General features: G+C 39.9%; 1 protein-coding gene across 5 annotated transcripts in view; it reads right to left on the reverse strand.

Moving 5' to 3' along the window:
* Nucleotides 1-22,834, reverse strand: part of PCDH15 (protocadherin related 15) — an 872,980-nt gene that overhangs the window by 193,015 nt on the left and 657,131 nt on the right. For all 5 annotated transcript variants that reach the window (XM_075759010.1, XM_075759011.1, XM_075759007.1 and 2 more), the window contains 2 exons: nucleotides 20,709-20,821; nucleotides 3,518-3,724 (listed from right to left, as the gene is read on the reverse strand). In XM_075759010.1, coding sequence (XP_075615125.1) covers nucleotides 3,518-3,724; nucleotides 20,709-20,821 — 320 coding nt within the window. The remainder of the gene's footprint in view (nucleotides 1-3,517; nucleotides 3,725-20,708; nucleotides 20,822-22,834) is intronic.

Below are 22,834 nucleotides of genomic sequence, written 5' to 3' on the forward strand. Positions count from 1 at the left end.
TGTATCTCTCAGGCTTGGTAATGAGCACCTACGGCCACGCCACTGGCCCTTCCCCTGCCTCGTACCTACGGGAAGTGGCCTGGCAGGTACGGAGCCATCCCGGCAGCACCGAGAAGGACAGAAGATGGGGGCCGCTGGCCAGGTTCCACCGCAGCCCATCTCCCCTGGCACATCCCTGCAGGGCCAGAGATTTTCACTATTTTGTCCTCACTTTGGAGAGATGGCGTGGGGTGTCAAAACTAAGTCTTTATGCCACGGAATTTCCCAGTCTAGAAATCCTTGGCAGTTATTCATCATGCAACACTGAAATATTAAACTTTTTCAATAATAAACAAAAATCATCCCCTGGGAAACTTTGGGCTGTATCTCACTATGTCATGCGACTGGATTAGATTTTCACCAACTTCACCAAACTACTGTTATTCACTATGCAGTGAAAATAATAAAAACATGACTTAAAACAAGCAACTGTTATATAAAAATATTTCACTAGGAAATATTTTTGGGCCCTTAAATGGTCGTTTCCTATAGATAGGAAATTCCAGGCCTATTTGTACTGAGACAGAAATGTTTAACAACTTCTAATCAGCTGCCTAGTGCAGCTTCTGTTCAAGAATGATAAACTTGGTTCTCATTGTTTTTGGACGCAGATTATTTAAGTTACATTAGTGCTCCCAATTGAAATACCTGCTGCAGATTGGACAGGGGTTTTTATTATTAGTGATGCAATAAAAACTTCAAGTATTTGGGCCATATTCGTGTTGTAATTTCTAGTGTGTGCACTATGAAAGTATATTAATGAATATTAATGTATTGACCGCCATGGTCAATATCCAAATATTGAGATAACTTCATGGGAACATGCTGATGCACTACAGAGAATGCACAACAATTAAATGTGAAGCCCTATGCTCAAACAGCTTGTGATGAATTTCAGAGCACCCTCCAAAATCTGAGGTATTGAGCTTGTACTCACAAAATCAGTAACAAAAAGCACTTTTGGTGGGGAACATAAATACCAGGATTACATTACAAACCTCATGAAGGGGTTTCTTAAAGGAACAAATTACTTTTCCATGTTGAAGTTTTTAAAATTAAATATTTGCAGTTTGGGGAGTATACACATACCATGTGCTATACTAACCTGGTAGTTACATGATCCATTCAAAGAGTCAGCCCAAATTCAGGATTTAACAGCTCAAATCATCTTAATTTTCAGTTTTGTGTATGCTGTAATATGTAGTTATATCAAAGAACCTTATATTACTACATCTGCCTTTGACACCTTGTAGTTAGAGCTGTGTGATTGCCAGGTAAAGGTTCATCAGAGCACTATTAACTACAACCTGAAAACCTCTGGAGGTTAATGAAGTCCGAAGTCCTTCTGTCATTCCTTTAGTGTAACTGTATCATCTACTAGGAAATAGGAGAGAGGCCCAAAAAACTCACCAGCCACGGAGAACTGCCACAAAAATGTCAGTGTCTAAACTAGGACAGTGAACTGCCTTTAATTAAAACAGTTGGTTTGAGTTATTTCCAGGACAACTGATGTAGCCCCTCCCTCACCAGCCATGCTGCGTGACTTCTTTTACCACTCTGGGCTTCGTACGCACACTAGGATTTTCCTAAGCCACTACAGCTATAAAGCCTTGAGGGCAAATATCTCAGTCCCTAGACCATCAGGGGACTTGCAGACAGAGAAACACCAGCAGCACACTGTGGATTAACAGTGAGGGGGATTTTTTGTGCTATTTTATTTTTGTCCATCGCCCAAACTGGCAGTGAAACAGCCCAGTCAGAAACGGTTCGCAACAAGCCCTCCAGCTTGCCAAAACCCCTATTCTGAGTTTCAGACTGTACCTATCTAACATACAAGTCTATCGGCCTCACAGACAGACTTGCTCAGTTTCAGTCTTCCGCTCTTCAGGTGATTCATAGCCTCTGCATTTTTGTAAAGTTAATATGCAGTCACGTGCGTTATAAGGTGGGCATAAATAGAGCCCTAAATTCCAGATTTCTGTAACAAGATATGCACTAAGGCATATTTGAACCAAAGGGTTTTACTAGTACTTTCATGAAGGTGTGCGTAAAATAAAATAGACAGCAAATTGCTCAGGCTAAAAACATCCCCGTATATTTTTGTTTAACACACGTAAGGATCACAGAACTAAAATCTCTCAAATTAGTAGCTTAAAAAGGACTTAAGAACTGTGGACACTAACTCATATGATTTGTTTTTGATTGAGTTCAGGCACACATCACATAAAGATTTTATACAACAGAATCAGACAATGTATTATTGTAAATATAAACACATACTTGATGCCTGCACACCTTTCTTATTCCTATAGTAAGCAATCTGCGAGATCCCATTAATTTGATGAAACAAGAAAACTGCTTTGCTTTTAACAAAAGCAATGCTGAACAAGAGTATTTCACATGTAATATAAATCATCAGCAATGCCTTCTGATGACTGCCACATTCCACATCTTTTATCTAGCCCCTACGCAAGCCAGATCCAACAGCCATTTCCTCTTGCCTTCCAACTGATTTTCATGAATGCCCATAAAATGGCTGAGATATTTTAATGGATACGAAGGAGAAAACTCTACATGAGTTCGGGCTTTAAAATAGTGATGTAGAAAGCATCTTTCAGTGACAATACGGCCTCTTGCGCTTCTCAACAATAATTAACTTGCCTACGTCAAAAGTGAAACTTCCACAAACAGAAGATTTGTTTTCAGACTATCCAGTTAAGAACTTTATTAGAAGAGTATCAGCATGCACTATAAATATTACTACAAAACCTATGTCTACAACTTAGATTTCCTTATGTATCTGAAGATAACAAGAGAACAGAAGAACAGAAACAAAAAAGAACAAAGGGAACAACTGGAGAGACAACACTAATTAGAAGAAAAAGAAACGTTATCAAAAAAACACGTAACAGCAACAGCCTTGGTGAGAACAGAAGAAACGTTGGCCCTAGAGGCACGGTGTTGTTACTACTTGGTTACTATTCCTTTGAAGATGCCAAATTTTTACTATGAGCAATGTTAGTATCAAAATCCGGGCAGAGCAATGAATGGATTGAACTTTTAGCCTCCTGCTCTCCTAATTCCTCCTCTTCCTGGTTCGTTCAAACTAATACTTCCTCCCACTTTGAGCTTCTCTCTCCCATTTCCCTGCACTGTGTGGCAGATTCATCCCTCTCACAAAATACCTTTTTTTTTTTTCTCTCTTCGCACTAAGCATTCATCATCTCTAACAGAACACAATCTTACGGACAGCCAAATAAAACACAGGTTAGTTTTTCAGTTCAGACACACTTTCAAATCTGTTTGAACTCAGACTGAAACACAAAAGAAACTGTAACAATATTACTTTTTTTTTAAATATATTGATCAAAACAGTTTTGTCTCAATAAAAGAATATGAAAAAAGAAAGCACTCTGAAAATAATAAAAATGTAAACACGGGTATGACGCTATTAAAAAAAAACAAACGAGAAACATACCTCCTCCACATCATTATCCAGTACCATGATTTGGAGTGGGGAAGTCAGATTCTGGTTATCAGCGACGGTCGTTCCCACCGGGGAGGATTCGAGGATGAAGCCCTCATACGTAGATCTTGTGAAGTAAGGCTTCTGATTGTTCTCATCAAGGACTTCAATATGCAGATTGGCAAAGGCAGGAAGAGGATGGCCATTGTCCTGTTCAGCCTAAAAAAACACCTCATTTGTCAAAGGCTCTCAGCCAAGTCAAACTACAAACAGTTACTAACTGGGGTTGGCTTCTATTTAAGAATTACAATCCAGTTACAAAAATGAATAACATTGTACAGATCACCCTATTACGAAATTTAGCATCATGAAAAAAAGAAATACCAAACAAAAATTAGCTAGAAGAACAAAAAGACTTTCCATCACAAGAAGCTTTTAAATAGTCACAATAAAACTCAAAAGCTATACAGCACACGTGCAAAAATCATTCCTTAAACTATCAGTATCGAGAGTTCTGGAAAATCTTCAAAGGATGAAAAGAAAATGGGAAACTGCTGATTGTACACCAGAACCTCAACCTACACCACCAGCCGAGAGTTAAAACCAAAAGACAATGACAGCACACACACGGACAGATGGTACATGCTACGGATTACTGAAGAGCAAATTCCCCTGGATATGACACTTTCTCCCTTCCCCCCAAAATCCATTTTTCTAGTGTTAGATGAGTGGATTTTAATTCTGCTTTTGCCTATTTTTGAACATCAAAATTCTTTACTTCAACCCCCACTTTTCTATGGCAATGTCTCACCTACCAAGATTTACTCACCAATACAGTTTCCCCAGATTTATTCTTCTTTTCAAACTTCCTAAACATATGAGCATGAACTGCCCATTCCAGTATGCTAGTCCAACATAAACGCATGATGTTGCTTTCTTTTTTTTAATTTACTACCTGTGACTAATTAAAGAAAATAAAAAAGGAACACAGAAGTACTTTGTTCTTTAATTTATAAAGAGAAACCCAGTTTTAATTATAGCCCTGCGCATGTCACTGTAGCAAGGGAACGGTAGGGTACTGTAAACCAGTCTCCTGTTCCTACAGCTTCCTTTCCGAAATCTGCAAGGACACGGACCCTGGGACTGCAACAGTAGCGCACTCTTACCTTTCTGCAGATGTGGGAAGTGTATGATGCAATCAACTTCTCAGGTGTAAAAATATTTCAGCAGAGAGAGAATAGTACCTAAGTTATTGTGAACAGCACTTTTTGTTTGCAGAGATTTTAGTGTCATTCTGGTATCTCCTCCATTTCAAAACAGATAATTCTGCATTTTTCAAACCCAACACCCGAGGAGCCTTCCTTTGGAAACACACCATTTTGCTTTCATCAACTAGTTATTTTTTTCCTTTCTCCTTTAGATGCTTTGGTTTGGGGTTTTGGTTTTTTTTGTTTTGTTGGTTGGGGTTGGTTTTTTTGTCTGCAAAACGTTAATTCTCTATAAAGCTTTGCGTTGTTTACCAAGGGACAATAGTATGCTGTTGATGATAAAGACTTCCATTTCAAGTAAAAAGAAGTATAAACATAGTAATTGTTATTTTGTTCAAAGTAGGTGATGACACCTTTAGTAATTCATAAGAAACTCACTCAAAACACTCAGTTCTTAGGAAAAATGTATTTTCCTCTCTAAAATACATCAGGCTTACTCTTGACCAAGAGATGGGCAACAGCAATACTGGCACAGATTTAAAAGCAACCACCAACCTATCTGCTTGTACGCAGCTATTTTCTGACTCCCAAGGATAAGGTCAGATCTGGCAAGTGGATTTACGTAAGCTGGCACTAGTATCAAAAATTAATAAGGCTTTTCCTAGGAGATTAATTTCTGTTAATGAGACAAAAGTCTCTCGAAGAAATTGGGAGTTCTGCTAGTTAATTCACTGGCATGCTAAGATTTCAGTAACCAGGGTGCAAGACATAACGTAGTTATCTACTGCTGTTCTTACCAGTGATCAGACTCGTAACTGCCTCCAATAATTACTACCATATTAAGTATGAATATCTTTTTTTTCAGCCAGCTTCAATTATTTGTATTCAAATAAAACACGTTACAGGAAAATAGTACACCAGGCTCCAGTCCACCCAAGGAGACTGATGCTTCTGGGTGATCCCAACTAATTTTAAAGATATTTGCATTAGCTGAGAAAGTCTGTCTTCACACTGGTAATTGGAAGAGAATCAGATATATCGGTTTTATTAGCATTTAATTAGAGATCTTCCAACTGCACTGAATTTCATTCAACAGAGCAGCACTCAAAACATCCCCAGGGAAATCCTGGTCCTGCAGAGGTTAACAGCAACGTATTTCAAATCCAGTATAGCAGTAGCTGGCGATAACATTGGAGACTGGGTAAGTGACTCCCAAATGCTGAAAATTTACAGAAGTGAGATTTATTTTGGAGTTGATGCTCTGCTGAATGACAATAAACTTCACATGTAAAAACTAACGTCACCATAATTACTTAGAAGTACTCTGGCCAATGACCCAGTAGGATGAAACTTCAAAAACATCCTGACATGGAGGTTCTTCCCTAAGTTAATACACTGAGAACATGAAAAAAAAAAAAAAAAATCTCAGAAACAAGTCTGCTCTCTGAGCCACAAATACATACAGATCCGATTCTATTTAATGAAGTAGATCTGTGACTGAGCATCATTAAATGCTCTGTTCCATGTCAAGAAAAATAGGCCTTTTCACAGTAAAAACTTTACAGACAACTGCTGCAAGTTTCTTTATAACAAACTTTGATGTTCCCTGCAATTGCTACAAAGAGATTCTAAAAAAAAAAAGAAAATGCAAAGAACAGAGTGTCCCAATCTTCTTAACAGCTTGAACTGCTGCAGTAAGAACCTTGCTTTAAAGCGTAAGTGAGCACAGGCCCCATCCCGGCTTAAAAGAGGAAATACTCATTTATGCAGGGTGTTTACTACATCATCACAGTACCACAGAGTCTTTCTGAAGGAAAAGACAATGCTCTAAATTACATATGGTCAAATACAAGGAAGGATGTGTGCTCCTAAGTTTGAACTTAGAATTTTCGGTCCTGGAGACCAAAATTTCAATGAAAAGGATTCTTTCCTCAGTGGCACTTCAACTCAAAAGCACTTCAACTTTGCAGGTGCTTTCCTTTTTGTTCACCAGGTTGGGTACACTGCTCAAAATAATTAACTTTGGCCTCCTCATTTGAGGATTGGGCAGAATTAGGCAGCTAATCCTTCAGAAAGTCACAGTCACTTCCCAACCGCTTGTTACCAGCAACAAGCGTTTCTTGCAGCACCAGGACACAGCGTCAGCGCTGCACCGGGACACAACTCGACTTCACTCTTTCACTTCCTGAGCAAGTGCTCAGCTGCAAGGCTACCACATGAAAACCACCACATCCAGCTCACCTCTTTTAACCGTTTCATTCAGTTTTGTTTCCAAGGGCACTTGTATTTAGGGAAAAAAACCCAAAGCCAACAAGCTTTGGAAATCACCAGTGAAAGCACCTCCTTTCCAGAACTAACGCAGAAATCTACGTATCGGGGTAGGAGCGGAAATCCCCAGAGCATCAGAGCTCAGCTCTCAGGGTTCAGTCTCAGGCAAAGGAGGTGAGACAGACAGGAATGCGCTTGCTCTGCTGCCTTACCCACCTAGCTCGTCACCAGCACCAAATAACAAACCCCAGGACCAGAAATTTCTCTTCAAGGGCCAAGCAGAATTAGATACAGCAGCATCTGAGACTTAAGGAAGACAAAGGTAGGTGGATGCTTCCTCCAGAGGCAGCAGACCCGCAGGCCTGGACGAGAGCATGGTGCCGACAAACAGTGCTGCAGGCGGCTGCCCAGCGTGAACCGCCCCTGGTAAACTGCAGGAGGAGTCTGAGTGAAGGGGCTGACACTATTCGATAGCTATTTAACACCATCATTTCACACAGTCCGCAACTGTACGGCAACTAACCTGAGAAGAAACTGCAGAGACCTCTTAAGTATTTCAACAGCACTCACTATGACGATGAGTTACTTCAGCACTTGCTCACTCCTCCTCCAAAAGATCTCATCTGGTCCATGTGACAAGATAACATCTATCCATCACCTATCACTCGGGCAGAACTGACACTACTCAGAAGGGATGAGATTTCCGTAGAGTGGAGGGGAAAAGTGAAAGAATTTTACAAGAAATCCTGTTGGAATGAAATTTTGGATAGGTTACCTTGAAATATCTCCCCTAAAGACCATTAAACAGCACATTGACTTATAAAGGCTTGCCTTTCATTTATCCCTCTGGCTGAAGCGATGCCCACATTAGCTATTTGAGAAAATACATTCCTTCCTGAAAAATGCCCACTCTAGCATCCGTACACACACACACACACACAATCTTTAGGTCTGGAAAATAAAACAACACAGCAAAAGAGCATATTCTAAGAAGCAGCACTAAGTACTCCCATATTCCTGAGTTCTTCTTGATTTGCTGTTAATCCGGCACAGGCAACCACCCACAAACAACATGTTTTTGACAATTTTTAAAAATCATACATTGCCTTTCTGAGCCAGTTAAAATAGACATGCTCTGTTTGCCACAATGATGAAAAGACTGAAAATAGTGTCTAAAATAACCGTACAACGTATCACAGACCTCCCAACTCCCCAAAAAGGCAGGTTATCACCATCTAACAAATAACTGGGCCAACATTGTCTGAAACATAAAAAAAGTGAAAAACTAAAAGAATAAATGTTAGTGGTAAAAACAGTTTAGTGTACACCAATATCAGCCCTAAGAATTTTTCTTGGAACCTGTGCGACCAATCTGTCCATTAAAATGAACATTTTTACGCACTACATGATCAAAGGGTTTGCTGTTAGTGCCACCACAGTCTTGTCTTCTTTACCACCAAAGTTCTTCAAACTGCAGTTAGGTCTTGAAGTCACTTGCTCTGTGCTGTCACCGTCCTCTCAATTCCCTGAACAACTTAATACTTTTACTCAACAAAACAGATTTTAAACATTGTTCTCCTTGGGCTTCTGTAGCCTAAGCCAGTGCTATACCCACACCAACCAGGTTAGCTTCTGGACATTGCTTCTATCACATCGTTGTTTTTCCCTGTATGCGAAATGCCTAAGTCACAAAACTTACTTTTGTCATCACTCATGAAACATTCAGAATTAGATGAAAAATTTCTTTGATGGGTAAATATAACTTTGAATTTTTATTCTATGGCTAGACTGATTTTTTTTGGTAACGTTCAAAAATCACGGCTTACTTGGAAATAATTGCATAAAATAATACTGTCTTTTATTTCTTCCAATTCAGTGATGACAATATATATATAACCCAACACACAACTGTTTAACTTGAGATAAAGCTTGTAAAATATCTGCACCATCATGCATACAATCCCATAAAAAAAAAATAAAATTGCCAAAAATAATAATAAAAAAAAATTATTTGTGTGAAACAAACAAAAAATAGAATGCTATTCAAATAACAATGCATCTAAAAATTGACCTTTGGCTTTTCTGAAAGGTAAATGAACAAGTTCTTTTGCTATTGGAAGTTAATGTTGGGTTTAGAATCGATGCAGCCCTCTAAGCATGCTGTAAAAAGAATTACACTGAACTTTACCACCAGAAAATACCAGCTTAAACAAGACAGGGAGAACCCCTAGTAGGCTACCAGAGACTCCCTCATCGAGACTAGAAAGAGCACCACTGCCTGGTTGACAACCATCTCTGTGCAAACCGTAAGTTACTCCATTTTTTCCGGTCCGGCTACCTTTTCACAAGCCTCCTGGCGAGAACCATAAATGTCATAAATACAGCTGCCATAACTGCTTCCTTCCAGCCTTGCACTCATCTCCTTTCCAAAGACCACCAAATTCCTCTGTGCTTCCCCTGCCATGGATCATACCCTAGCATTTCAAGAGGTCCAGTAAAAAGAAGTAAGGAAAAGCCTCTGGCAAACACATTCGATAGCTCACTGAAGGAGATGCAGTACTGAAGAACTGCAGGCAGGTCACTTCAGATTTTCTATTTAATGCAAGAACAAGGAAAGAGCCCACCAGGAACCTCAGACACTCAAACTTGACTTCAAGCTGCAAAGAAGATGGAAACATACAGTATTTAAACCAACGTAATTAAAAAAAAAAGGAGCAGTCAGCACAGATACAGAGAAGGAAGGTCACGTCTGACAAAGTTGCTTCTTTTAAGTGCATACCTGAATTGGGAAATAAAGGTGAAACTAGGGATGTAATTTATCTAGATTTAGGGTAAGCTTTAGGACTGTATATCACATACTGGATTAATTTACAAGGTCAGAAAATACAGCATAAGGAAAGAACTACCGAAATGGATTAAAAATTGGCTTAAGGACAAGAAGCACAGACTATCTTTAGAACATAGAAGAAATTTGACTTTACTGTCAGTGAAGCTTGTGATGTGGCAGTGAAATGAAGTTGGCACATACTGTGTCTAGACAGTATGCTTAAAAAACCCCAAACCTACCCTTTTTCTTCATGTATCAAGGGTGACTTCAGTGTCAGTAAGGCTGATGAAGCTGTAGTGCAGTGAACAGCAATACTTACAGCTGCCCACCTTTCCAAATAATGAAACTCTTTCTTCTTCCCATAAGTTAAAAAAAATGCCAACTATGAAGTCAGAATGTTTAAGTTTTAAATGAAAAAAAAAAGTCTGTTTACTGCAGAAAGGAAATGCAGATATTTCTGTAAATAAAAGACATTACAGAACTTACCACTTATGGATTTTAATATTTTTGTTGCTCTGTAAGTAAAGACATACAATTTAGGGTCAATCTTAACTCACAGTCACTGGTCTTTCTAATGTGTACCTGTGACAATGCTCTAAAGACAAGGAAAAACAGTTACCGTGCTGAGATGCACGGGAAAAACTTGCTATTTTCAACATGCCTGTGATAACTTTGGAGAAAGACTGATATGAAGAAGCATATTATTGATGTATAGGAAAGTGTTTGGTTTTCCTGCACCCTCCCCCCCCCCCCCCCTTTTTATTCACAAACACAAGACCTGTCTCTGCACTCAAGATTTTCAATTTTAGATCAACTCTCATCACTGTATTACAGGACAGAAAAAAAAGCCGCCTACAAAGACAACAGAAATTTCCAGACTATTTGGAGTAGGTACGCTTCTGTGGCAGCGATAAACCAAGAGAAGTAATTGAATGGTGAGTTCACATAAGGGATAAACATTTGAAATGCCAATTTAAAAAGCAGTTATTGTACTTAATACCTACAAGAGATGCACAGCAGTTCAACCAAACTAATGATTTTGAAGATTTCAGCATTGTCAGGAAGTGGATTGAACAACTGTGTAATGAAAATACATTTCTTCCATTCTTTTTCTAATCTGTCACCCTGAGTACAAAACCACTCTCATTTGTTCAGTTCACGTTCTCTTTTGAGGCAGAGGAATCTCCCTATTTCCCATGATAGCTAGCACATCTCTGCTGTTGTGCAAGAACATCAGAGAGGACTATCTTCAGTTGCATTTCAAAGGAGACACACAAAAACAAAGCAGTTCCTGAACAAGGGTGATATATTTTTGGAAAACCATACTCGTCCTGTGGGGTGTATTTTGTTTCTCGCTACACACTCAGAAGAATTTGACAGAAAACACCAATATTTAGGAAGAGGAGCTTTTTAACATATAGGTCACTTTTAGAGACCTATACAATAGCAATCGCTGTGAAGTTTTCTTAAAGTCCTCAACAGCTGCATACTTCAAATCAGCAAGTCTTTATCATGTTGATTAAGCCAAATAAATGAGGCATTACTCTTTGTGCCGAAATCCCTATTTGCCACCATTTGAAAATGTAGAAGAGCAAAGAATAAGAAGCACAAATCCTCTTAAATGCAGGAAAAGACATTCTTTGAGATACACCAGAAGAGGGGAAAATTAGAGCTACCCTGAACAAAGATAACAAATAAAACTCAATAGATGCATGGAGCCAAGAGATCGAAATAGGATGAGAAGAGTTGGAGGCTGACATTATTACCAAAACCTACCGAATGCTACAAATACGGTGTTTCTGAAGTGGTGAAACAAAGTTAGATAATTCAGGACTTTTTAAGTTTCAAAAAACATGGACTTTGGACAATTTCTGTACCAGCGGTTCAGGAACTTCCAGTCTAGTGAGCCTCAACTGATGCACGTCTTCTCATTGCCTGCTAGCACTGTGTTTTTCTGAAACTCATAATGAAAGAACATCATAAGAATCGTACCAGATCAGACCAATAATCCACCCAGTGCAAAACACAGCTGCAGCCAAAAGACAAAAGCCTAGAGAAGAAAGGAAGCAGCTCAGATTTCCCTGGATTTCTCTTTACATCAATAGCTTTTTCCTCCACGAGCAGTCTTGCCTCCCCTTGAGCCCATGTCAACTTTCAGCCCTACATCGCTGTCTGTCAAAGCAGACTAACTGTATTAGATGAACAACCTTATTTTGTCTGTTTTAAACTTGTTACCTGCTTGTTTCATTTGATAACTCCTAGCTGTTGCATGGCAGGAGACAGCGAACTACTGATTCCTCTTCACTCTCAGAATTGTGACACTATATTTTACGGGTGTCTATCACATCTTCCTTCCTTCCTCACCTGATATGAACCTGCTTCAGTTCTGCTCTGTCCTTCTTGTGATAGAGACCCAAGCTGTGCACTGTGGTCAATCACACAGTGCTTTTTCCTCTCTTCTGTTCTCTATTTTTCCTAATGATTTTTAACATTCAATTTGCCTTTTTTTTTTTTTTTCCGGACAGCCACAGATCACTGAGCCAACCTTCACACACAGTTACCACAGTTACAATGCCAAGATTTCATTCCCCAGTCAAGCCAGAACCCATCAATTTTGTGTATAAACCCAATATGATCTTTTCTGACTTGTTACACTTTATTTTTAAGCTACGCATAATTTTATCAGCCATTTTATCACCCACTCACTTGGTCTCACAAAGTCCTTCTGCAATTCCACAGTCAATCCTCATCTTTACTACCAGAATGGTAAGAGTGGGGCAACAGCATCTATGCCAACCAGCTAATCAAGCTGGCAAGGAGATGATGACCAGCAACCAAGTGAGGAAGGAGTGGACTGAGGCTGGCAACCAAAGCCTGCAGGGTGATATGAGCACGAGAGACCTCATAAACATTAAAGCAGGGCTGAAGGGGGACCGCTCTCATGCGCACAGAAATAAGGGAATGCCAACAGAACAGCAGTATAGGTAAAGCTCTCGTAGCCTTTCAGGGAAGCCACCATGACCATATGCCCCTGCCGAAGTATCTGAACGCTAATGCACACAGCATAGGAGCAGACTTTGGCCTACTCGGGGATCTGCTTGGCAGGATCCCATTGGATACAGCCTTGGGGAGAAGCAGGGTGCAGGAGAGCTGGTTGACTTTCAAAAATCACCTTCTCCAAGTCCAACAATGGTCCACCTTGACAAGCAGGAAATCAAGGAAAGTTGGCAGGAGGCTAGGAGCTCCTGACAAAACTCAAATATAAAAAGGAAGCCTACAAGAATTGGAACCAGACAGGTAACACAGGAGGACTCTAGAGACACTGTCTGAGCATGCAGGTTAGGGTTAACATGCAGGTTTAGAATAGCCAAAGTTCACCTGGAACTTAATGGCAACAAGAAAGGTTTCTACAGGTACACCAGTAGCAAAAGACTAGGGGAAACACAGGCCTGCTGCTGAGTGGGACAGGGTGACAGGGGACATGGAAAAGGACGCGATACTCAATGTTGTCATCATCTTAGTCTCTAGAGATGGAGCAAATCATTCCGGGAACATTTCCAAACATATGAAGGGCAAGGAGGAGGTTGGGAGTCATCAGTGTGGGTTTATGCAGGGCAATTCATGCCTGACCACCCTGATAGGCCTCTACAGGGAGATGGATAGCTTGGTGGGTATGGAGAGAGCTTTTGACACTGTCTCTATATGATCTCATAGACCAACTGATGAAGTATTGACTAGGTAGAAGGACAATGAGGTGGACTGAAAACTGGCTGAATTGCTGGGTTCACAGCGTTCTGATCCCACAGCACCAAGTCCAGGTGGAGGGCAGTTAATAGAGGTGCACCCAGGAGTAGACAGTGGTGTCACCACTGTTTAACATCTTTATTAATGACCCAGTTAACGGGACCAAGTGCACCCTTAGCAAGTTTGCAGGCAATACAAAACTGACAGAAGGCGCTGATTTGCCAGACGGTTGTGCCACCGTTCAGATGGACCTTGACAGGCTGCAGAAATGGGCACATTACGGCCCAACCAGCTTGAAAGCAGCTTTGCAGAGCAGGGCATAGGGGTCCTGGTGGATAAATAGAACAAAATGCCCTTGCAGCAAACCTGTGCTGCATTAGGAAAAGCACTGCCAGCTGGTTCAGTGCTACTTAGCACTGGTGAGACACATCTGGAGTGCTGGGACCAGTTCTGGGCAAAAAATACTGAAATACAAGTTACTGCCTTTAAACAAAAGAAGAAACTCTTAATCTGAGAATACTGAAATGCTGGACCAGGTTGCCCAGATAGGCTGTGGAGTCTCCAGCCTTGCAGATGCTCAGCACCCACTGTAACCTGAGCAGAGGGGCTGGACTGGACAATCTCCAGAGATGCCTGCCAATCTTGGCAGTTTTATGATTCTGTAATAGCTCAGGATCATAAGAAGCTTTTTTATTTCAGTATTTCAACCTTTGAGGTCATTCCCAAGTTTCTTAAAAAGCACAGGGCCCCAGCCTAGTGCTGTGCTTGATGACCTACCTTTTTTTTAGCACTGATCATTTAGCCTCGCCCTCTGCACCTGCCAGTGGCTGCCACAACATCCTCCCTAAGTCTCCTGTACTTCCAGTCTGAACAGAAACAGTCCTTGTTCAATGAACAGACCATACCAAACATGGCATATATACACCTTACTTCCTGCCTTCGAAGTGCACATTTGTCCACAGTTCGGTCCTGAGACTGTTGCTGAAGCTACGCTTTCTTTTCATGTAATGCAGTGAGCTCTGAACAGCCTCGAGAGCAATGGACAGGAGAGATCAATGAACTTCCCAACAGGAACAGAGAAACCAATTAACCTCCAGCAGGAGCAGTAGGAGAGCATCACTTTCTGTCATTTCTGCCAAGACCCATATCGGGGAAAATCACGCACATTGCAAAGCGCTTAACTATACTGGAACAGCTGATACACACACTGGGAGCATCTCTTTGATCCAAACTACCTCCACCAGAAAGGAAAAGTGGCCTTTTTCCAGCTCCCAGGTGATTTCTTGGGATGGGCAGGAGAACAAGGCACACAAATTCATGCCATGCCAGTATCACAACAGTATTCATGTAATGCATGTACCAGTGGACAGTACTTTCTATTTGTAACCAGGCTTCACACACAATCTTCCTTCACTAATATGGAATTTGATCTAGCTTATGCTCAGGCTCAGTCTCTACATGCATACTCAAAGCAAGTACAACTGACTTACTCAAACCTCCTGTGCCTAGTCACAGCCTATATAAATGCCACAGCCAATCTGGCAGGGGAAAGCCTTCTAAAAATTGGAAATTACACTCATTCAAAGATCCAAGCCTGGAGAGTAAACAGTAGATTTTACTGCTGGGAAGTTCAACATCACTTCTTGCAGAACGGGACTGCAAACCAATTTTCTTCTAACACTGGAATTTCAAACAGTCTGTTCCACTCTGACACATGGCACTGACCTTCTGTTACCACCTAAACAACAAGGAAACGCAATCCCACTATAAAATTGTTTCTATGGTATTATCTGTCACGAGGTTAATGCCAGTCTGACTGAAACACCATCTGGGGATAACAGATTTTTGAGATAGGTACATAAGATACGGAAAATACTCTGTAAGGATATTCTTCAAAATATTCTGCACAGCTGTGGCATGGTGTTGAAGTACACTTCTGTTACCAACAGTGTTGGGAAGGCACCAAAAAACAAGCAACTGTGACACAAAACAACTCTTTTTACAAGAGCCTATTCCCTAAGAGGCATAAAGCTCTCAGATCCAAGAAAAAGTCTTATTAAAAAATCCAGCTACAAATGTTATTTGAAGCTGGGAAACTTATTCATCCCCTCCCCCCATCTCCTTTTCTTTTTAAAATCTAATTGGAGGTTTTATTGAGATGCCCAATGTACATGGATCCTTCCCAATTTCCCAATGGCACAAATACAATAAAATGCAGCAGACAGTGGTTTAAAGATTAACCATACAGGTCGTATGAAAGCCTACTCTCAAACTACATTATAAATTTAATTTCCCCAGTACACAGGTGTCTATATGAGATTAACAAAGCATTCCTCTCTCTTTCCATCTCATGTTATAATATTTGAGGTATTTTTAGTCATTAATACAAGTATCTTCATGCCATTAAAAATGGAAAATCAATTCTTACAAGAGAAATAAAATTCCTACCCTGGTTTTGAATCTGACATGCACACATTTTCTCTACACTGGAGAAAACTTGAGGTATTGATTGTTCTAGGTAAATAACGTAGACTAGAGAGATACAACCATAAAGTGAAAAGTTATGCCTATACTTCATTAGCCTCAAAATATTTCCAGTCTTTTTTCTAATTGCAGCTCCTACAGGTTTTATAGCAATCCTGAATGAACATAATTCTTGATTCTTCCTTACTTACTGGGTACCGATCCACTGCAATATTGATGTGTTGGAGAACCAGAGCTGACTTCTGGCATACATTATTAACTGGTTACACAACAGCTCTAAGAAAACACATTCCCTACACCTCTTTATTCTGTATTACTATTCTTATTTTCAGTAGGATCTCCTTGAGTCTTAGCAGACTTGACAAAATTTCAGTAATCATAGTAAATAACCTGGCTATTTCTTCATTTAGAGTAGGATTGCTTTACAAGAAACTGAAATAACCTAAGAAGTCATGATGTTTTTAACTATTTTATAAAGCAAAAACTCTTTACGATTTGCTAGTGAGAATTTCTCCCCCAAACCTCCACACACGCGTTCTTTGGGCCGGACTGACAGCCCTTGTGGTAGCGTAACTCCTCATCCTCAGCCTACTCCAAAAGCCACGTGAGTCCTTATGAACTAAATTACCACCTGGCATGAGTGATTTTACCAAATCTGGTCTCTTAGAGGTGCGGTAAATTCCTCCGTAGCGTAGCATTTTCATTCATTAGTATTTCATTGACTGTGTAAGCGCATCTAGCCTTCAGTAGTCCATCCACTTTGCAAATTGATTTTAATAGAACTGTCAGGTTAGATTTTGTCTGATTGATAAATAACCAATGTTCAAATAGGAAAGGATCAAAGTGCATTGATTTGATTAATTTTCCTATTTGTTTCATGATACACACACTTTAAAAAACCCCAAACTCACTGACACTTTTTAGAGCTAGTAACAGAATGTAGTCTCATGTCTACAGTGCAGTGGTCACGTTTTTTCCAAAAAAGGGATCAAAGCTGATGCCATTTTCTTCAAGCAGCTATATCCCCTTCTACAAGCAAAGAGGTATCAGAGGGGAACTCTGAACTCTACTGAGGACTAAACCGATTACATACTTTCCTGTTACAAATCATTGTCCTCCAGGAGAAAGACAGCTACTGTGGTGACAATGCTAAGGAAATGTAGTTTTAAAAGGTTTATTATTTTATTGAGAATCTCAGGAGATGTTTCAGCAAGGCTGCAGATCAAAGATGTAATTATTTTTTAGCCTTTGAGGTTGCTGACAGTGTGCTCCCTCGCCCTGTAGCTTTGGTTTGATTCCTCTAGTAACTACCTTCTGCAGAGCAGGACCGCCTGCTCCAGAGGAGATTGTTCTCTCCAAATCGTCTGCTCTCCAAAGAGACATGCAAGCCCCTGCCTTTATGGACAGAAATCTTCAAACAATGCACAGATGTATTTATAAGTAAAACTTATTCCAAAAGCAGTAATTGATTTCAAAAAAGGAATTAGTATTATTAGTATTGACATGGAAATGTCAATGGGACACACACAAAAATACATGTTCTTTTGTAGAAGCGCCTGTTGTTTTGTAGGGAATGGAAGTGACAGGAGCCTCCCTAGAAGGATCAACAAGTTTGCCTCCTTGCTTATCATCAAGTATCTTCTGGAGATAGCGGGAAAACTAAAAACCAGCATTTCTTTTTAAGAACTTTAGCTTAAAAATTGTCTACGTATTTGAGAATTCAACATTTATCAGCAATGCAGTTTTTATACCAGAGATGAGCGCACCAATTTCCTGTCCACTTTACTTCACGCATTCTAATATTCATGTACTGACTTAACCACCTTTTCCCTTTCACTGTTTTCCATAATATTGTGGCAGAAAAAAAAAAAAAGGATCTCCTGATATCAGAAGGAACATTTTAAAGATTAAGTTTAGCGAGTCCTGCAAAAATAGCTTATTTTCTGTTTAAAGGGAAACATCACATACTGCACCCCTCCAGATAAAACAGAATCAGATTCAACAACTTCAACACTGTGAGAAATGAAAACTTGAGAATGTGCAAAACAAGAATCTGAAGATTTGATTTGGTACAAGCCTGAGACATTATACCAGTTCAAAAGGTCCCTGAACAACACAGCATTAAAACTTTTATTATTCTAGCAGGTGGCATATTATCATTCTTACAGACTGATAATTTTCCTTATTATCCCCTTGACTGCACATATAACACAGCAATATGAACCTAATAATGCCTATAAACATTTCCATAAACAACAGAGCTTGCTATTAGGCACACAGAATGTGGTACCAGACCGATGTAATTGATTTTTTTAATTGATGCATTGCGCTACTGTATATGGCTGCTGAATTTTGACAATAACAACGAAAGCAAAACAAAGCGCTACAGGAGTTTACCCCAGACCTTCTTAGCATATTTATTTAGACATTAACCCACCTAAGTTTCTTCATCTGTACCATTGACAGCAGAACTCCACAACAGGAAATAAGCTCAAAAATAGATTATTATAAAAGAATCCAACCACAAATTATTTCACTCTAAGCGTATACAAGCTTTGTACTTTGATGCACGCACAAATCAACTGAGGTAAGAAATTAACACAAGGTTTTAAAAAGGTGCCGAGTTATTCAAAATTCCTGTAAGCTGCAATTTTATTTCCTCTTCTGTCACACTATAATCAGTTATATTCCTCAGAAGACACAGAAAGGACCTGTATATTAATAAACTTATTACCATCTCTGCAGAGAAACTGCTGCCCTCTCTGAGATGCACAAAGGGAGCCTGCATATCTGTTCCTGCCTCTCCTGTGCTTAATAAATGCTCAGAGTTAGTACAAAAAAAGAAGAATTTCTCCGAGTTACACAGCTACTAGCCACAGTCAGCTTTTGCATGGCCAGGCACAGACACAGCTGGGGACCCAGGTCACTCTGTCACATCATATTTGTATATGTTCCTTCATCCCTCCTTATTTAAAGAGCAGAAGTGTGTATCATTGCTCCCCCCACTCCCAAACGCTTCGAAGATTGAGCTTTGCTTCAGCTCTGAAGGAAAAAAAAAAAAAATCCTACTCAGATTTTCCCTGAGGAACGACAGCAAGCATTGTGGTCTGACCGCATGACAGGCCAAAAGCATCGAGGCTGGGAGCTAGCAAAACTATGGCACATGATTTCAAAGAGGGTCACAGGCTGGTACAGAAGGAGCTGCTCTTGCAAGGGGACCTCCTGCTGCCAGTGTCGTCATTAACATCCCCCAAAATAATAAGGACAACAAATAAATAATAATAAGCAACAAGTAAATAGTTCTTACCATATCAGTGCAACCCTTGTATTTAGAAATAGATTAAATAATACTAGCAAACAGGAGGAGCTTTATGACATCCCTGTGTAAAAACAGGCTGCAGTTTGGAAAGCCCACTCTTTATTCCACATGAAATACACTGATAAATACACAAGTGATCTACTACTATAAACCAGCCTACTGTGATTCCTTTCTCTTTTACTTGCTCCTCTGCTTACCAACAAATACAGCAAAAGCTATATGATTTTCTGTGTCATTAGACAACAGCTTTAGGGACAACTCCAGACTGTCTCCAAAAGACCCAAATGTAATTCTGCTCTATTCTCATTAGCGACTGTCTTTACTGAACTGCCTTTTGCTATCCGCTCACGCAAATTTCACCTGCAGCAAAGCTTACAGCTTTGCACAATTTTGCTCAAAGTAAAATTAATAGCTTACTACATTTAACAAGTTTAGCAATTCAATATTGATATCATCACCTCCTATTCTTTTCCTCTTAATCTTCAAATTGGCAAAGAAAGCAGCAAATACTGAAAATACTTCATACTTGCAAAACTGGGACTCAGTAACCAGATGAAGACACATTTGGAGATTTTCTGTAAAGACACACTCTTCACAACTAACTGATATGTGCTTTGATCATTTGGCTCAGTTAAGAACTGTAGACTGTTATCGAGTCAGACAGTAAAACCGAGGACAAAGCAGTAATGTACGAAAGAGGAGGGAAGCCAACTCTCCTCATTAATGGTAGGATTTGAAAAGACCAACCCCACAGAAGTGTGTGTGTCTCTTCCAGCAGTCGAAGCTGAATGAGATCAGCACTGGTTATGTTTCAGAAGCTTGCTTTCTATTCAGTAGCAGAACTATGGAACGAGCTTACTTCTTTTTTAATCATCCCTGAACAAAAACGAACAAAAAACCAACACAAACCCAAACAAAAAAACCCCCATGCAAAAATTGCTACAAGACGTGGAAATTATTTTTTGTTCTCCTTGCTCCCAATATTCAGGACTCAGACAATTATTTGTGTCTGTATGATTCTCTAGCATGAGTTGTGAACTGGAAAAAATGTGAAATATAAAACAAATGCATTATCAGGACAACTGAGTTCATAAAAAGCAAATTACAAGTGGTACTTAGTTTGTTCGTACAATATCAATATAACGTGAAATGTTAGAACTCTACCACGATTCATTCCCTTCTCAAAAATACTTCACGCCTTTCTTCCCCGTGATTGTGCTAAATGATGCCTGACAGGCTAAAAAAAGAAAAATACAGGAAAGACAAGCAAGACCACCCCACATTCTCTCCAGAGCTTTTTGCTACTAAGCAGTTTTTAAAAGCATAAGGAAATATGAATTCAGCCAAAATTACCTTAATAACCAAGTCAAACTTCTGGTGTAAATCCCTATTTATTGGCTTTAGGAGTGTGAGTACAGCTGTTGTGAGATTCATGTGGAAATACTGTGGATAATCCTCAGGAGTACCTGTAAGAAAGACATTGAGGTTTGAACAAATGCTGTTTCTGGAAGATTTAGTCAAACAACATATTTATTTTACTCATTAGTCAAAGGAACAAAAACTAATCCCGCTATTATAAGGATAAAATATTGTGTCACGTGTACATGGATCTTAGGGATACTACTAACATTATGCATTTAGTACTATCATTATTTCCATACTCTCCCTAACCATGAAGATTCTTCTCAGCTGGGAATCCTTAAGTACTTTGATAACAACAGAGGCCCAAATACATCTGCAGTTGGTGAAATTCTGCTTCTTGGCTTCCAGGAGTAATGTCTAAATCTAATCAAATACGAGGACATACGGAGAAATGAGCTTCCACTGCAAATCATCTTCCACTTGTATCCACCACATTTCTGAAACTCAACTTGCTAAACACACACCACTGACATTTCCTCCCTCCAGCTTTGAAGTACGTTTCTCCTGATGTATCTCTGGGCATACGCTGACTTTAGTCACAAAGCAGAGAACGCTATGAACCATTTTTTGAGTGTACACATTTAAACAAAGAAAACACGCAATGAGGTGACGTGACAAAAATGTTACCACTAAGTTCATGATAGCCATGTTATCGTTCACAGATGATGCCCTGACATTTACAAATTAAAATGCACATTTTAAATACCTTAGTTCTTGTAGCCCTTTGTTGCACCTATGGGCAAGCTAATGCATTAATATTAACGTATATATAAAATAACAACAGATATGTTACTTTAGAAATCCTTCTAAGAAATTAAGTTTTGCATCAGGGAGGAAGCACCAGATGACACCTCATCTATGTCTAACACCTGCCATTTATTGTCAGCAGTAAATAGTGTCTTCATGGCTGTGAGTTTCCAGGATACTCTCCAACCCAGTTAAAACTGAAGCAGTCAGAGCCTGAATAGATTTGTGAACCCAGAGATCCAGCAAGGGCTGTGCAAAGGATGGAGACAGCTGTGACCTTGCCATGCCTTGCCCCTAAGCTGGCCAGCGAGGCAGCTGCAGCCCAAAAACTTCCCCGTGGTACCGTACTCAAGCCGAAAGGCTCTAGCACCATGCGTGGCCTGACACGGGAGGAGGTAAGAATTAAGCTACAGTGATTTCGAGCCACATGATGCTCAAAGAAAATACACAAAGAAGTAGCAGTGGTGGAGCATTAATTGCCAGGGCAGGATGAAGCAATAAGCATATGGGATACCGTTCAGGAACAGCCTCTCACCTACCAGGGAACAGAGGCTATACGACTTTTTTTTTTTCCTCCTAAAAGACAAAGGGATGTTCTCTCCTCATTTGCGTGGCAGAAAACTGTATCCTCCTTTTCTAGCCTCTTTGTCTCACCCCAGTTTGTTTTGGTTTAACTGTCTGACTTTCCCTGAGCCAGCCTGACTCTCAGCTGGGGAGATGTGAGAGCACAAATCTCAACAGAGCAGGGCTCAGAAAGCCGAAGTGTTTAGAAATAGCATGAACTCTGGCATCTCACAGCTTATCAGTATTACTACAAGTATCCGAAGAAACCAAAATACAGATTACAAGTCTAAGATCGAGTCGTTTCAGGTCTCAGAATAGTCCTGTGCAACAGCTGAGATGCACAAAGCACTCCTGCCTGATGGTATAAATGCCCCAGTAAGTCCTCTGAGCTCATGAGTTATGATATCTTAAAGCAGCCACGAGAGCAGGACAAATATTCCCAATGCCAATACAGTACAACAGGGCATAAGATTCAACACAAAGAGGACCGCTTTTCTGATAAAAGATGCTATGATTTGTTCACCTTTCAAGTGGACTGATTAGAAACTGCTTTTAGAAAGTCGGTAGCTATCCGAGGAGATAGTTTACTGTTCAAACTCATGCGTAATACTTTAATTTGCAACTCATTGTATGACAATCGTTTGCTGTACTGTGTGTATACTGTGCCTATATTTTGTGTGTGTGTACATATCTCTGTATACATGTATACCGTACACCCAGAGAGTAGTAATAGGAAGAACCACTAT

The sequence above is a fragment of the Balearica regulorum genome, chromosome 7 (genome assembly GCF_011004875.1).
Source record: "Balearica regulorum gibbericeps isolate bBalReg1 chromosome 7, bBalReg1.pri, whole genome shotgun sequence".
NCBI lineage: Eukaryota > Metazoa > Chordata > Aves > Gruiformes > Gruidae > Balearica > Balearica regulorum.